The 17,524-nt window shown below is 52.6% G+C and overlaps 1 protein-coding gene across 1 annotated transcript in view; it reads left to right on the top strand.

Moving 5' to 3' along the window:
* Nucleotides 1–534: 534 nt before the first annotated feature.
* The window catches only part of polh (polymerase (DNA directed), eta), a 37,585-nt gene continuing 20,595 nt past the window's right edge, over nucleotides 535–17,524 (top strand). Inside the window, exons 1-6 of the mRNA XM_078535260.1 lie at nucleotides 535–684; nucleotides 10,471–10,605; nucleotides 13,949–14,175; nucleotides 14,255–14,427; nucleotides 15,362–15,465; nucleotides 15,982–16,101. Of these exons, the coding sequence (XP_078391386.1) occupies nucleotides 539–684; nucleotides 10,471–10,605; nucleotides 13,949–14,175; nucleotides 14,255–14,427; nucleotides 15,362–15,465; nucleotides 15,982–16,101 (905 nt within the window). The 5' untranslated portion in view covers nucleotides 535–538. The remainder of the gene's footprint in view (nucleotides 685–10,470; nucleotides 10,606–13,948; nucleotides 14,176–14,254; nucleotides 14,428–15,361; nucleotides 15,466–15,981; nucleotides 16,102–17,524) is intronic.

Here is a 17,524-nt window from a genome sequence, read left to right as displayed (position 1 = left end):
GTCAGAGCTGGGGAAGGGGGTGGGTCAGAGCTGGGGAGGGGGGTGGGTCAGAGCTGGGGGGGGGGGTGGGTCAGAGCTGGGGGGGGGGGTGGGTCAGAGCTGGGGAAGGGGGTGGGTCAGAGCTGGGGAGGGGGGTGGGTCAGAGCTGGGGAGGGGGGTGGGTCAGAGCTGGGGAGGGGGGTGGGTCAGAGCTGGGGAGGGGGGTGGGTCAGAGCTGGGGAGGGGGGTGGGTCAGAGCTGGGGAGGGGGGTGGGTCAGAGCTGGGGAGGGGGGTGGGTCAGAGCTGGGGAGGGGGGTGGGTCAGAGCTGGGTAGTGAGGGGGAAAGGATTTGAACAGCATGAGGTTGGAGGATGCACGGTCAGTGGGAAGGGCAGATTTGGATCTAGTGGGGACACTGGGCTGAGATGTAGCTGCTGCCTGCCTGGGTGAAATGGGGGGGGTTCCTGGTGGGGGTTCCTGGTGGGGGATGTGTCAGTGACAGGCTGGGCTGTTCTACTTTCTCTTATCCGTGTGTTTGTGTTACCCAGGCCGGTGCTGATGGAGCCAGGAGGTCGTGGTCAGGGGCGTGTGGTGGCCCTGATCGACATGGACTGTTTCTATGTCCAGGTTGAACAGAAGACCAATCCTGAACTCCGGGGCAAGCCGTGTGCTGTGGTCCAGTATAAAACATGGCAGGGAGGCGGGTATGTACATCAGCATGGCCTTATTCCATATGTCTGCTTCACTGACTCAGGCCCCAGACCCCAGACCCCAGACCCCAGACCACCGGACCCCAGGCCCCCGGCCCCCAGGCCCCCCGGCCCCCAGGGTCCCCGGCCCCCAGGCCCCCCGGCCCCCCGGCCCCCCAGGCCCCTCAGGCCCCCCGGCCCCTCAGGCCCCCCGGCCCCTCAGGCCCCCCGGCCCCCCAGTGGCCTGTTCTGTTTGAAACTCTTCATGTTAACGATGCTGGGTCCTACTCTGTTTAATAAACCTGTTAATAAAACTCTGGTGTCAGAGATTGTCATGAAGCCCAACCAGTTCATTCATGGCCCTTTGAGGAAAGAAATGTCATTCTTACGTCATTCTCATGGCAACTCGATTGACTCTGACTGCTCTCTCAAGTGGCCGACAGTTACACTAAACGTGGGTAAATCAGCTTTCAGTTTGGGCTTTAAGGGTTAATTTACATGGGATGTTAATGTGGGCACATTAACCCCTCCAGGTTAAGAGACTGAGGGATCTGAGTGTTTTTTTTTATTCTTTCACGGGATGTGGGCTTCGCTGGCTGGGCCCAGCATTTATTGCCCATCCCTAGTTGCCCTTGAGAAGGTGGTGGTGAGCTGCCTTCTTGAACTGCTGCAGTCCCTGTGGTGTAGGTACACCCTGGAGGTGTAGGGGGTTTAAAGAGAGAAGACAGCCAGCCTGTCGATCCTTTCCTGATCCCAATACCCACACGTTACTGGAATCATCCTTGTCCATCTTCTCTGCACCCCCTCCAGTGCCTCGATGTCCTTGCCATAATATGGTGAGCAGCATTGCGTGCAGTACTCTGTGTGGTCCAACCGAAGTTCAATGCACAACTTCCCTCCTTTACAGTTCTAATCCTCTGGAAATAAAGCTTAGAGCTTGGCTTGTTTTTTTTTCTGGCCTTGCTAACTCTCTGGACTAACTTTTAGTGATTGATGTATTTGTACTCTGAGATCGCTCTGTTCCTCTACCCCCGCCTAGACTGGCACCTTCCAGGTGATAAGTGACTTCCCTATTCTTTCTACCAAACACTCGCGTTTATCTGTGTTGAACATCATTTGCCAATTATTTTCCCATTCCGCAAGTTTATTTTCTCATATGAACGTACGAATTAGGATCAGGAGTAGGCCACTCGCTCCCTCGAGCCTGCTTCGCCATTCAATAAGATCATGGCTGATCTGACTGTAACCTCAGCCCCACATTGCTGCCTACCCTTGATGCCCTTTCACCTCCTTGTTAATCAAGAATCTATCTAGCTCTGCCTTAAAAATATTTAAAGACTCTGCTTCCACCGCCTTGTCAGGAAGAGAGTTCCAAAGACCCATGAGCCTCTGAGAAAAAATTTCTCCTCATCTCTGTCTTACGTGAGTGACCCCTTATTTTTAAACTGTGACCCCCTAGTTTTAGATTCTCCCACAAGAGGAAACATCCTCTCCACATCCACCCTGTCAAGACCCCTCAGGATCTTAAAAGTTTCAATCGAGTCCAGGTCTAGGAGTCTAGGAGGGTTGATCAGTAAGTTCATGGATGACACGAAAATTGGTGGGGTGGTAAATAGTGAGGAGGATAGCCTTAGATTACAGGAGGATATAGACGGGCTGGTCAGTGGCAAATGGAATTTAATCCGGATAAGTGTGAGGTGATGCACTTGGGCAGGACAAACAAGGCACGGGAATACACGAATGGTAGGACCCTGGGAAGTACTGAGGATCAGAGGGACCTTGGTGTGCATGTCCACCGGTCCCTTAAGGTAGCGGGACAGGGAGATAAGGTGGTTAAGAAGGCATATGGGATACTTGCCTTTATTAGCCGGGGCATAGAATATAAGAGCAGGGAGGTTATGCTGGAACTGTATAAAAAGCTGGTTAGGCCACAGCTAGAGTATTGTGTGCAGTTCTGGAATCCGCTTTATAGGAAGGATGTGATTGCACTAGAGAGAGTGCAGAGGAGATTTACCAGGATGTTGCCTGGGCTGGAGAGTTTTAGTTATGAGGAGAGATTGGATAGACTGGGGTTATTTTCCTTGGAGCAGAGGAGATTGAGGGGGGGACATAATTGAGGTGTATAAAATTATGAGAGGCATAGATAGGGTAGACAGGAAGGAACTTAAGGTAAAGGGCAGGAGGTTTAGAGGGGATGTGAGGAAGAATTTTTTCACCCAGAGGGTGGTGGGAATTTGGAACTCACTGCCTAAAAGGGTGGTAGAGGCAGAAACCCTCATAACATTTAAGAAGTATTTGGATGTGCACTTGCGATGCCCATGGCAACAAGGCTATGGAAAATGGGATTAGAATAGTTAGGTACTTGTTTGACTGGTGCAGACTCAATGGGCCAAAGGGCCTTTTTCTGTGCTGTAGACCTCTATGACTCTAACCTGTCCAACCTTTCCTGATAAACCTGCCCATTACTGGTATTAGTCCAGTAAACTTTCTCTGAACCACTTCTAACACATTTACATCCTTCCTTAACATAGAAACATAGAAACTAGGAGCAGGAGTAGGCCATTCGGCCCTTCGAGCCTGCTCCGCCATTCATTATGATCGTGGCTGATCATCCAACTCAATAGCCTGCTCCCGCTTTCTCCCCATATCCTTTGATCCCTTTCGCCCCAAGAGCTATATCTAACCCCTTCTTGAAAACATACAATGTTTTGGTCTCAACTACTTTCTGTGGTAGTGAATTCCACAGGTTCACCACTCTCTGGGTGAAGAGACGGGGAGAAGGCGGGAGAATGGGGTTGAGAAACTTATCAGCCATGATTGAATGGCGGAGCAGACTCGATGGGCCGAATGGCCTAATTTCTGCTCTTATGTCTTATGGTCTTATGGAAAGTAAATTGTGAAGAGGACATAAGGAGGCTACAAAGTGACATCGATAGGTTAAGTGAGTGGGCAAAGACCTGGCAAATGGAGTATAATGTGGGAAAATGTGAAATTGTTCATTTTGGCAGGAAGAATAAAAAAGAAGCTAATTATCTAAATGGTGAGAGATTGTAGAGCTCTGAGATTCAGAGGGATCTGGGTGTCCGAGTGCATGAATCACAAAAGGTTAGTTTGCAGGTCCAGCAGGTAATTTGGAAAGCTAATGGAATGTTATCATTTAATGTGAGGGGAATTGAATACAAAGGTAGGGAGATTATGCTTCAGCTGTACAGGGCACTGGTGAGACCACATCTGGAGTACTGCCTCCTTGACATATGAGGAGAGATTGAGTCGATTAGGATTATATTCACTGGAGTTTAGAAGAATGAGGGGGGATCTCATAGAAACCTATAAAATTCTAACAGGACTAGACAGGGTAGATGCAGGAAGGATGTTCCCGATGGTGGGGGAGTCCAGAACCAGGGGGTCACAGTCTGAGGATACGGGGTAGGCCATTTAGGACTGAGATGAGGAGAAATTTCTTCACCCAGAGAGTGGTGAGCCTGTGGAATTCGCTACCACAGAAAGTAGTTGAGACCAAAACATTGTATGTTTTCAAGAAGGAGTTAGATATAGCTCTTGGGGTGAAAGTGATCAAAGGATATGGGAAGAAAGCGGGAGCAGGCTATTGAGTTGGATGATCAGCCATGATCATAATGAATGGTGGAGCAGGCTCGAAGGGCCGAATGGCCTACTCCTGCTCCTAGTTTCTATAATATGATCGCTGCTACCTAGGGCTGTCTTCACCATGAGGTCATTAATTATTGCTACCTCATTGCTCAATACCAAGCCTAGTATATCCTTAACAAAAAATGCTGGAAGAAGATTCTGAAGAAGAGTCATACGGACTCGAAACGTTAACCCTGTCTTTCTCTCCACAGATGCTGTCGGACCTGCTGAGTTTTTCCAGCATCCGCAGTATTTGGCCTTTATCCTAGTGCTGGCTCCAGAATGTGCTGTTCAAAGAAACTATCCCAAAAACATTCTATGAACTCCTCATCTACGCTACCTTTGCCCATCTGATTTTCTACTCTATATGTAGATTAAAATCCCCCATGATTATTGCTATACCTTTCTGACAAGCTCCCATTATCTCTTCTTTAATACTCTGTTCTGCTGTGTGGTTACTGTTACTGGGCCTGTACACCACTCCCACAAGAGACTCCTTGCCTTTATCAGTCCTCATCTCAACCCAAACCGCTTCTACATCCTGGTTTCCTGAACTTAGGTCATCCCTCTCTAATGTGCGAATACATTAATTAACAGAGCTACCCCTCCACCTTTTCCTAACTTCCTGTCCTTCTTAAAGGTCATGCACGTAGAATGTTCATAGAATCATTGAATTGTTACATCACCGAAGGAGATCATTCAGCCCATCGTCTCTGTGCTTCTCCCTCTGGAGGAGTAATTCACCAAGTGCCACTCCCCTGCAGCCCTGTAAATTTTTACTTTTCACGTAACAATGCAATTCTGTCTTGAGAGCCTAAATCGACCCTTCCTCCACCACACTCTCAGACAGTGCATTCCAGACCCTAACCACTCGATCCTAACCACCCTGTCTCCACCACACTCTCAGACAGTGCATTCCAGATCCTAACCACTCGATTGACCCTGTCTCCACCACACTCTCAGGCAGTGCATTCCAGATCCTAACCACTCGATTGACCCTGTCTCCGCCACACTCTCAGACAATGCAGTCCAGACCCTAACCACTCGATTGACCCTGTCTCCACCACACTCTCAGACAGTGCATTCCAGATCCTAACCACTCGATTGACCCTGTCTCCACCACACTCTCAGTCGGTGCATTCCAGATTCTAACCACTCGATTGACCCTGTCTCCACCACCCTCTCAGACAGAGCATTCCAGATCCTAACCACTCGATTGACCCTGTCTCCACCACACTCTCAGACAGTGCATTCCAGATCCTAACCACTCGATTGACCCTGTCTCCACCACACTCTCAGACAGTGCATTCCAGATCCTAAACACTCGATCCTAACCACCCTGTCTCCACCACACTCTCAGTCAGTGCATTCCAGATCCTAACCACTCGATTGACCCTGTCTCCACCACACTCTCAGACAGTGCATTCCAGATCCTAACCACTCGATTGACCCTGTCTCCACCACACTCTCAGACAGTGCATTACAGATCCTAACCACTCGATTGACCCTGTCTCCACCACACTCTCAGACAGTGCATTCCAGATCCTAACCACCACACTCTCAGACAGTGCATTCCAGATCCTAACCACTCGATTGACCCTGTCTCCACCACACTCTCAGACAGTGCATTCCAGATCCTAACCACTCGATTGACCCTGTCTCCACCACACTCTCAGACAGTGCATTCCAGATCCTAAACACTCGATCCTAACCACCCTGTCTCCACCACACTCTCAGTCAGTGCATTCCAGATCCTAACCACTCGATTGACCCTGTCTCCACCACACTCTCACACAGTGCATTCCAGATCCTAACCACTCGATTGACCCTGTCTCCACCACACTCTCAGACAGTGCATTCCAGATCCTAACCACTCGATTGACCCTGTCTCCACCACACTCTCAGACAGTGCATTCCAGATCCTAACCACTCGATTGACCCTGTCTCCACCACACTCTCACACAGTGCATTCCAGATCCTAACCACTCGATTGACCCTGTCTCCACCACACTCTCAGACAGTGCATTCCAGATCCTAACCACTCGATTGACCCTGTCTCCACCACACTCTCAGACAGTGCATTCCAGATCCTAACCACTCGATTGACCCTGTCTCCCCCACACTCTCAGACAGTGCATTCCAGATCCTAACCACTCGATTGACCCTGTCTCCGCCACACTCTCAGACAATGCAGTCCAGATCCTAACCACTCGATTGACCCTGTCTCCGCCACACTCTCAGACAATGCAGTCCAGACCCTAACCACTCGATTGACCCTGTCTCCACCACACTCTCAGACAGTGCATTCCAGATCCTAACCACTCGATTGACCCTGTCTCCACCACACTCTCAGACAGTGCATTCCAGATTCTAACCACTCGATTGACCCTGTCTCCACCACACTCTCAGACAGTGTATTCCAGATCCTCCCACTCGATTGACCCTGTCTCCACCACACTCTCAGACAGTGCAATCCAGACCCTAACCACTCGATTGACCCTGTCTCCACCACACTCTCAGACAGTGCATTCTAGATCCTAACCACTCGATTGACCCTGTCTCCACCTCACTCTCAGACAGTGTATTCCAGATCCTCCCACTCGATTGACCCTGTCTCCACCACACTCTCAGACAGTGTATTCCAGATCCTAACCACTCGATTGACCCTGTCTCCACCACACTCTCAGACAGTGCATTCCAGATCCTAACCACTCGATTGACCCTGTCTCCACCACACTCTCAGACAGTGTATTCCAGATCCTAACCACTCGATTGACCCTGTCTCCACCACACTCTCAGACAGTGTATTCCAGATCCCCCCACTCGATTGACCCTGTCTCCACCACACTCTCAGACAGTGCATTCCAGATCCTAACCACTCGATTGACCCTGTCTCCACCACACTCTCAGACAGTGCATTCCAGATCCTAACCACTCGATTGACCCTGTCTCCACCACACTCTCAGACAGTGCATTCCAGATCCTACCCACTCGATTGACCCTGTCTCCCCCACACTCTCAGACAGTGCATTCCAGATCCTAACCACTCGATTGACCCTGTCTCCCCCACAATCTCAGACAGTGCATTCCAGACCCTAACCACTCGATTGACCCTGTCTCCGCCACACTCTCAGACAATGCATTCCAGACCCTAACCACTCGATTGACCCTGTCTCCACCACACTCTCAGACAGTGCAATCCAGATCCTAACCACTCGATTGACCCTGTCTCCACCACACTCTCAGACAGTGCATTCCAGATCCTAACCATTCGATTGACCCTGTCTCCACCACACTCTCAGACAGTGCATTCCAGATCCTAACCACTCGATTGACCCTGTCTCCACCACACTCTCAGACAGTGCATTCCAGATCCTCCCACTCGATTGACCCTGTCTCCCCCACACTCCCTGACAGTACATTCCAGATCCTAACCACTCGATTGACCTTGTCTCCCCCACACTCTCAGACAGTGCAATCCAGACCCTAACCACTCGATTGACCCTGTCTCCACCACACTCTCAGACAGTGCATTCCAGATCCTAACCACTCGATTCACCGTGTCTCCACCACACTCTCAGACAGTGCATTCCAGATCCTAACCACTCGATTGACCCTGTCTCCACCACACTCTCAGACAGTTCATTCCAGATCCTAACCACTCGATTGACCCTGTCTCCACCACACTCTCAGACAGTGCATTCCAGATTCTAACCACTCGATTGACCCTGTCTCCACCACACTCTCAGACAGTGCATTCTAGATCCTAACCACTCGATTGACCCTGTCTCCACCTCACTCTCAGACAGTGTATTCCAGATCCCCCCACTCGATTGACCCTGTCTCCACCACACTCTCAGACAGTGCATTCCAGATCCTAACCACTCGATTGACCCTGTCTCCACCACACTCTCAGACAGTGCATTCCAGATCCTAACCACTCGATTGACCCTGTCTCCACCACACTCTCAGACAGTGCATTCCAGATCCTACCCACTCGATTGACCCTGTCTCCCCCACACTCTCAGACAGTGCATTCCAGATCCTAACCACTCGATTGACCCTGTCTCCCCCACACTCTCAGACAGTGCATTCCAGATCCTAACCACTCGATTGACCCTGTCTCCACCACACTCTCAGACAGAGCATTCCAGATCCTAACCACTCGATTGACCCTGTCTCCGCCACACTCTCAGACAATGCATTCCAGACCCTAACCACTCGATTGACCCTGTCTCCACCACACTCTCAGACAGTGCAATCCAGATCCTAACCACTCGATTGACCCTGTCTCCACCACACTCTCAGACAGTGCATTCCAGATCCTCCCACTCGATTGACCCTGTCTCCCCCACACTCCCTGACAGTACATTCCAGATCCTAACCACTCGATTGACCTTGTCTCCCCCACACTCTCAGACAGTGCAATCCAGACCCTAACCACTCGATTGACCCTGTCTCCACCACACTCTCAGACAGTGCATTCCAGATCCTAACCACTCGATTCACCGTGTCTCCACCACACTCTCAGACAGTGCATTCCAGATCCTAACCACTCGATTGACCCTTTCTCCACCACGCTCTCAGACAGTGCATTCCAGATCCTAACCACTCGATTGACCCTGTCTCCACCAAACTCTCACACAGTACATTCCAGACCCTAACCACTCGATTGACCCTGTCTCCACCACACTCTCAGACAGTGCATTCCAGATCCTAACCACTCGATTGACCCTGTCTCCACCACACTCTCAGACAGTGCATTCCAGATCCTAACCACTCGATTGACCCTGTCTCCACCACACTCTCAGACAGTGCAATCCAGACCCTAACCACTCGATTGACCCTGTCTCCACCACACTCTCAGACAGTGCAATCCAGACCCTAACCACTCGATTGACCCTGTCTCCACCACACTCTCAGACAGTGCAATCCAGATCCTAACCACTCGATTGACCCTGTCTACACCACACTCTCAGACAGTGCATTCCAGATCCTCACCACTCGATTGACCCTGTCTGCACCACACTCTCAGACAGTGCATTCCAGATCCTAACCACTCGATTGACCCTGTCTCCCCCACACTCTCAGACAGTGCATTCCAGATCCTAACCACTCGATTGACCCTGTCTCCGCCACACTCTCAGACAATGCATTCCAGACCCTAACCACTCGATTGACCCTGTCTCCACCACACTCTCAGACAGTGCATTCCAGATCCTAACCACTCGATTGACCCCGTCTCCACCACACTCTCAGACAGTGCATTCCAGATCCTAACCACTCGATTGACCCTGTGTCCACCACACTCTCAGACAGTGCATTCCAGATCCTAACCACTCGATTGACCCTATCTCCACCACACTGTCAGATAGTGCATTCCAGATCCTAACCACTCGATTGACCCTGTCTCCACCACACTCTCAGACAGTGCATTCCAGATCCTAATCACTCGATTGACCCTGTCTCCCCCACACTCTCAGACAGTGCATTCCAGATCCTGACCACTCGATTGACCCTGTCTCCACCACACTCTCAGACAGTGCATTCCTGATCCTGACCACTCGATTGACCCTGTCTCCACCACACTCTCAGACAGTACATTCCAGATCCTAACCACTTGATTGACCCTGTCTCCCCCACACTCTCAGACAGTGCATTCCAGATCCTGACCACTCGATTGACCCTGTCTCCACCACACTCTCAGACAGTGCATTCCAGATCCTAACCACTCGATTGACCCTGTCTCCACCACACTCTCAGACAGTGCATTCCAGATCCTAACCACTCGCTGTGTGAAACGTTTCTCCTCATGTCTCCATTGCTTCTTTTGCCAATTACCTTAAATCAGTGCCCTCTAGTTCTCGATCCTTCCCCCAATGGCAACAGTTTCTCCCTATCGACTCTGTCCAGACCTCATGATTTTGAATACCTCTATCAAATCTTCTCACAACCTTCCCTCCTCCAAGGAGAACAGCCCCAACTTCTCCGATCTGTCCACGTAACTGAAGTCCCTCATCCCTGGACCCATTCTCATGAACCTTTTCCACACACCCTAATGCCTTCACATCCTTCCTGACGCTTTTGTGAGTGGATAGTGTTTTGGTTCCTTGTTCCTCTGTTAATGCCTTTGTTTCTCCATAACCTTTGCAGTATCATTGCTGTCAGCTATGAAGCTCGAGCGTATGGGGTGACCAGGGGAATGAGAGGTGTTGAAGCAAAGAAGAAATGTCCCGACCTTCTGCTAGCACGTATCCCAGAGGCTCATGGCAAGGCTGACCTCAGCAAGTAGGTCCTGTTCTGTAATGTCCATCCCCTCCCCTCCCCTAACCCTCTCTGCACCCCTCCTCCCCACCCCACTGCCTTTGTTATCACTAGACCTGACTATTCCAATGCACTCCTGGCTGATCTCCCACATTCTACCCTCTCTAAACTTGAGGTTATTCAAAACTGAGAGGCTGGGAATTCTGGTCGGGAGTAACTCACCTCCCGACTCCCCAAAGCCTGTCCACCATCTACACGGCACAAGTCGGGAGTGTGATAAAATACTCTGCACTTGCCCGAATGTGTGTAGCTCCTGCAACACTCGAGACGCTTGACACCGTCCAGGACAAAGCAGCCGCTTGCTTGGCACCACATCCGCAAACATTCACCCCCTCCACCACCGACGCACAGTAGCAGCAGTGTGTGTACCATCTACAAGATGCACTGCAGGAATTCACCAAGGCTCCTTAGACAGCATCTTCCAAAACCATGACCGCTACCATCTAGAAGGACAAGGGCAGCAGATAGATGGGAACACCACCACCTGAAGGTTCACCTCCAAGTCACTCACCATCCTGACTTGGAAATATATCACTGTTCCTTCACTGTCGCTGGGTCAAAATCCTGGAACTCCATCCCTAACAGCACTGTGGGTGTACCTACACCACATGGACTGCAGCGGTTCAAGAAGGCAGCTCACCACCACCTTCTCAAGGGCAACTAGGGATGGGCAATAAATGCTGGTCTAGTCCCATGAAAGAATTTTTAAAAAACTCTGTTGCCTGTGATGAAATCTGGAGTTTGCGAGTCCGCACTAACTTTGGTTTCAAAGCCTATAGTTTGATACAGCCCTAACTGAAAAAAGGAGAAAAAATCTTCATGTTTCAGGAAGTCCAGATGGTATAGATTCCCTGGAGTCACCTTCATCTGTCCACTCAACTGCACCCCGACACATGGTGTGGCCAGATCTGGTAAAAACTTCATTTCCCTATCGCCAGTGCCAAAGCCAGTCTTGAGTTGGTCACCTCAGCTGCACAGCCCCTCGGTGTGGCCACACTGCCCTGACCTCCTGCTGAAATCCCGTGTCTGACAGACTGGAGCTTTTCCCAATTAGCTTTCACTTCCCTAGCAACCTAAGATCATAGGCCTGACTTCCCAGAAGCCTGATGTTGCAGTCAGGGCTGCAGGCTTACACCCCACCTTCCCCAGAAACTGAAGCTTTTAGTTTGTTTCTCAGTTAGGGTCTGCCTCAAAAAGGCTTTGAAATCACAGTGAGCCCAGATAACAGCTCGCCAACTGTGGATTTCGTCATGACTAATCCCCAGGACCTGATGGCCTACACCCGAGGGCTCTAAAGGAGATAGCTGCAGCAATAGTGGATGTGCTAGCTATGATTTTCCAAAGTTCCTTAGATTCAGAGTGGTCCCATTAAATTGGAAGTTGGCAAATATTTATACCACTTTTCAAGAAAGAAGGGAGAGAGAACACACTGAACTAAAGGCCAGTTAGCCTACCATTTGGCAAAATGTTGGAACCTGTAATTAAGCAAGTCTCAATGCACCTAGGAAAGCAGAGTATGATTAGAACAAGTCAAAATAGTTTTACTAAGGGGAAGTCCTGTTTGACAAATTTATTAGAGTTTTTTTGAGGATGTAACTGGTAGGGTAGATAAAGGGGAACCAGTAGATGTAGTGTACTTAGGTGCCACACAAAAGGTTAAAAGGCAAGATAAGTGGGTCATGCAGCTGGGGGTAATATTTTAATGTGGGTGGAGGGTTAGTTAATGGATAGAAAGCAGAGAGTGGGCATAAACAGGGCTCTTTCAAGCTGTCAGGCAGTGAGTCGTGGAGTGTCACAAGGATCAGTGCTGGGGCCCCAGCTATTTACAATCTATATTAATGACTTAGGTGAAGAGACAGAGAGTAATGTATCTACGTTTGCTGGTGATACCAAGCTAGGTGGGAAGGTAAGCTGTGGGGAGGACACAGAGAGGCTGCAAAGAGATATAGACAGGGTAAGTGAGTGGGTAACAAGGTTTCAGATGGAGTGTAATGGAGGGAAGTGTGAAGTTATTGGTCACAAGTAACAGAAAAGCAGGTTCCTTTTTAAAAGGTGCGAAACTTGTAAGTGTTGATGTTCAAAGAGACTTGGGTGTGCTTGTACAAGGACCGCAGAGAGTTAGCAGGCAGGTGTAACAAGCAATTAGGAAGGCAAATGGTGTGTTGGCCTTTATTGCAAGGGGATTGGAGTACAAGAATAAAGAAATCTTGCTCCAGTTGTGCAGGGCTTTGGTGAGACCACATCTGGAGTACTGTGTGCAGTTTTGGTCTCTACATTTAAGGGAGGATATACTTACATTGGAGGTGGTACAGTGAGGGTTCACTAGATTGGTCCCTGGGATGAGGGGGATGTCCTATGATGGGAGGCTGAGTGAATTGGGCTTGTATTCTCTGGAGTTTAGAGGAATGAGAGTCGATCTCATTGAATCCTACGAGATTCTGAAGGGGTTTGACAGGGTGGACACTGAGAGATTGTCTCTGCTGGTCGGGGAATCTAAAACACGGGGGCGCAGTCTCAGGATGAGGGGCCGATCATTTAGGACTGAGATGAGGAGAAATTACTTCACTCAAAGGATTGTGAATCTTTGGAATTCTCTACCCCAGAGAGTTGTGGATGCTCCATTATTGAATATATTTAAGGCTGGGGTAGACAGATTTTTGGTCTCAGGGAATAAAGGGAGTGGGCAGGAAAATGGAGTTGAAGCCAGGATCAGCCATGATGGTATTAAATGGTGGAGCAGGCTGGATGGGCTGAATGGTCCACTCCTCCTGTTTCTTGTGCTCCCCAACCATCCTCCTGCTTGCTCTCATGCACCAGCTCCTGGTCCAGCAATGCCTCCATTTTACAACGTTGTTTCCAAGTCCCTTCATGGCCGTGCCCCTCCCCCTCTGGGCGCCCCTCCCCCTCTGGGCGCCCCTCCCCCTCTGGGCGCCCCTCCCCCTCTGGGCGCCCCTCCATCTGCTCTAAGAGATCTGCACGCCTTGGATTCCTGGTTTTAATCTCTCCTCCATTGGTGACTCTGCCTTCTGTTCCCTGGGCCCTTTGCTCTTGAATTCCCTCCCTAAACCCCTCCACATCACCCTGCTCTTTAAAACCTACCTCTTCCACCAAGCTTTTAGCCATCTTCCCTAATATCTCCTGATGTAGCGGAGTGTCCTTTTATTTGATAATTGCTCCTGTGAGGCACCTGGAGATGTTTTACTACATGAAGGGTGCTATATAAATGCAGGTTGTTGCTGATTTTTGACTGACAGCCTATTCCCATTCTGCATTCCTCCCCCGTCCCCTGGGTGCACACCACGGGCAGGTACCGAGAGGCCAGTGTCCAGGTGATTGCAGTGATGTCTCGGTTTGCAGTGATAGAACGTGCAAGCATCGACGAGGCCTACGTGGACCTGACAGCTGTGGCCCGGCAACGTGTGAGGGAGATGGAAGGGCAGCGGGTTGATCACAGCCTCCTGAAAACCACCTTTGTGGAAGGTTTTCCCCGGCACGACCACGTTCAGCCATCCGGAGACCCTGCCACTCAGAGAGGTTTGTACCTAGGGGAACACAAAGTGAGCCATTCCCACTAAACCCACTCAGTGTTAACTGGCCATGTCTGTCCTTACAGAAGAGCAGCGGAGAGCTGGGATTGAGGCATGGCTCGATTCCCTTCCCAGTCACTGTGATCAGGACAGTCCTGATCTCCAGCTCACAGCTGGAGCACTGATAGTGGAGGAGATGCGAGCAGCTGTGGAGGCAGAGACTGGATACAGATGTTCAGCTGGTATATCACACAACAAGGTAAACCCCAATGACACCAGGATGAACCCGCCCACCCCTGATTAGACCGGCTAAACCCCCACGATTAGATTCCAGTCTGTAACTCACTCCCGGGTATCTGTTATTCTATATATAAACCTCCCTGAACCCCTCGATTAGATTCCAGCCTGTAACTCACTCCCGGGTATCTGTTATTCTAAATATAAACCACCCCGAACCCCTCGATTAGATTCCAGTCTGTAACTCACTCCCGGGTATCTGTTATTCTAAATATAAACCACCCCGAACCCCTCGATTAGATTCCAGTCTGTAACTCACTCCCGGGTATCTGTTATTCTATATATAAACCCCACCGAACCCCTCGATTAGATTCCAGTCTGTAACTCACTCCCGGGTATCTGTTATTCTATATATAAACCCCCCGAACCCCTCGATTAGATTCCAGTCTGTATCTCACTCCCGGGTATCTGTTATTCTATATATAAACCACCCCGAACCCCTCGATTAGATTCCAGTCTGTAACTCACTCCCGGGTATCTGTTATTCTATATATAAACCACCCCGAACCCCTCGATTAGATTCCAGTCTGTAACTCACTCCCGGGTATCTGTTATTCTATATATAAACCCTCTGAACCCCTCGATTAGATTCCAGCCTGTAACTCACTCCCGGGTATCTGTTATTCTATATATAAACCACCCTGAACCCCTCGATTAGATTCCAGCCTGAAACTCACTCCCGGGTATCTGTTATTCTATATATAAACCCCCCCGAACCCCTCGATTAGTTTCCAGTCTGTAACTCACTCCCGGGTATCTGTTATTCTATATATAAACCACCCCGAACCCCTCGATTAGATTCCAGTCTGTAACTCACTCCCAGGTATCTGTGAAACTTGGTTTCTGGTTTTGTCTGAGTGTTACCAGCTCTCTAACTCTCTGCTTTCTGTGTGTAGGTCTTGGCGAAGCTGAGCTGTGGGTTGAACAAGCCGAACCGTCAGACGCTGCTGCCGATGTGCTCTGTGGCACGACTCTTCGACACGCTGCCCATCGGTAAAATGTATGCCCACCGCCCGCCTGTGCCACGGCTCTGATCTGGGAGGGGATGGTGTGGGGGGCAGGGGATGTTAGACATGAGAATGGGCAGCTGAGCTCTGCAGACTCAGTCCTCCTCAAGTCCAGCTCCGTGCTCCCGAGCTGGGTGACACTGCACAGGGAGCAGAGGCACCGGAGAGAGGGAGGGGATTGGTTCAGGTACCAGTTATCACCCCACTCCCTCCCGGGCTGCTGGCTGGCGAGGGTACAGACAATTTGTTTTTGGTGAGTTATAGTCAGGACAATGCCCAGAACGAGATTGTGTCTCTGATGTGTGATGCCCCTGTGGCTGAACTTCCCATTGAGCATCACTGCCTCATCTCATGGACCTGAGTCTCGGAGAGGGGGGGGTTTAGGGTAGGATGTGGAGTCCCCAGACCCCTGGCTTCACTAGCCTGGCATGCCAAGCCTTCCTCTCCTGAAAGCTATTCTGCCAAGTGGACCTTGCGCCTGCTGACCTCTCCCTCTCTTGTTGCTCCAGCCGCAATCTGGGTGGGAAACTGGGAGAATCTGTCACTCAGCAACTCAACATCAAGTACATGGGGCAACTCCGAGAGTTCCCAGAGCGTCAGCTCCAGACCGAGTTCGGAGAGAGAACCGGGTAAGGAAAACGCATCCCTGACCCCCTCACCCACCTCCCCCCTCTGGAGCCCTGACCCCCTCACCCACCTCCCCCCTCTGGAGCCCTGACCCCCTCACCCCCCCTCCCCCCACCGGAGCCCTGATCCCCTCACCCCCCTCCCCCCACTGGAGCCCTGACCCCCTCACCCCACCCATGGACAACTGTTCCCCCTCCCCCACCCCGCCCCCCAAAAATGGAACCCTGACCCCCTCCCCGACCCCCCTCCCCAAGGCCTCCCCGACCCCCTCCCCTCCCCCTCCCCGACCCCCTCCCCTCCCCCTCCCCCTCCCCGACCCCCTCCCCGACCCCCTCCCCGACCCCCTCCCCGACCCCCTCCCCGACCCCCCTCCCCGACCCCCTTCCCCCTCCCCGACCCCCTACCCCTCCCCGAATCCCTCCCCTCCCCCTCCCCCTCCCCGACCCCCTCCCCGACCCCCTCCCCGACCCCCCTCCCCAAGGCCTCCCCGACCCCCTCCCCTCCCCCTCCCCGAATCCCTCCCCTCCCCCTCCCCCTCCCCGACCCCCTCCCCGACCCCCTCCCCGACCCCCTCCCCGACCCCCTCCCCGACCCCCTCCCCGACCCCCTCCCCGACCCCCTCCCCGACCCCCTCCCCGACCCCCTCCCCGACCCCCTCCCCGACCCCCTCCCCGACCCCCTCCCCTCCCCCTCCCCGACCCCCTCCCCTCCCCCTCCCCGACCCCCTCCCCGACCCCCTCCCCGACCCCCTCCCCGACCCCCTCCCCGACCCCCTCCCCTCCCCCTCCCCTCCCCCTCCCCGACCCCCTCCCCGACCCCCTCCCCGACCCCCTCCCCGACCGCCCTCCCCGACCGCCCGCCCCGACCCCCTCCCCGACCCCCTCCCCTCCCCCTCCCCGACCCCCTCCCCTCCCCCTCCCCGACCCCCTCCCCGACCCCCTCCCCGACCCCCTCCCCGAATCCCTCCCCGACCCCCTCCCCCTCCCCGACCCCCCTCCCCCTCCCCGACCCCCTCCCCGACCCCCCTCCCCGACACCCCTCCCCCTCCCGACCCCCTCCCCCTCCCGACCCCCTCCCCCTCCCCGACCACCTCTCCCTCCCGACCCCACTACCGACCCCCTCCCCCTCCTGACCCCCTCCCCCTCCTGACCCCCTCCCCCTCCCGACCCCCTCCCCCTCCCCCTCCCCGACCCCCTCCCCCTCCTGACCCCACTCCCGAACCCCTCCCCCTTCCCGACACCCCTCCCCAACCCCCCTCCCCCTCCCGACCCCCTCCCCCTCCCCGACCCCCTCCCCCTCCTGACCCCACTCCCGACCCCCTCCCCCTTCCTGGCACCCCTCCCCAACCCCCCTCCCCCTCCCGACCCCCTCCCCCTCCCCGACCACCTCTCCCTCCCGACCCCACTACCGACCCCCTCCCCCTCC

Source organism: Cetorhinus maximus, unplaced genomic scaffold, assembly GCF_964194155.1.
Source record: "Cetorhinus maximus unplaced genomic scaffold, sCetMax3.hap1.1 HAP1_SCAFFOLD_361, whole genome shotgun sequence".
Lineage (NCBI taxonomy): Eukaryota > Metazoa > Chordata > Chondrichthyes > Lamniformes > Cetorhinidae > Cetorhinus > Cetorhinus maximus.
Note: the sequence above shows the minus strand (reverse complement) of the source record. Positions and strands in the feature narration are given on the sequence as shown.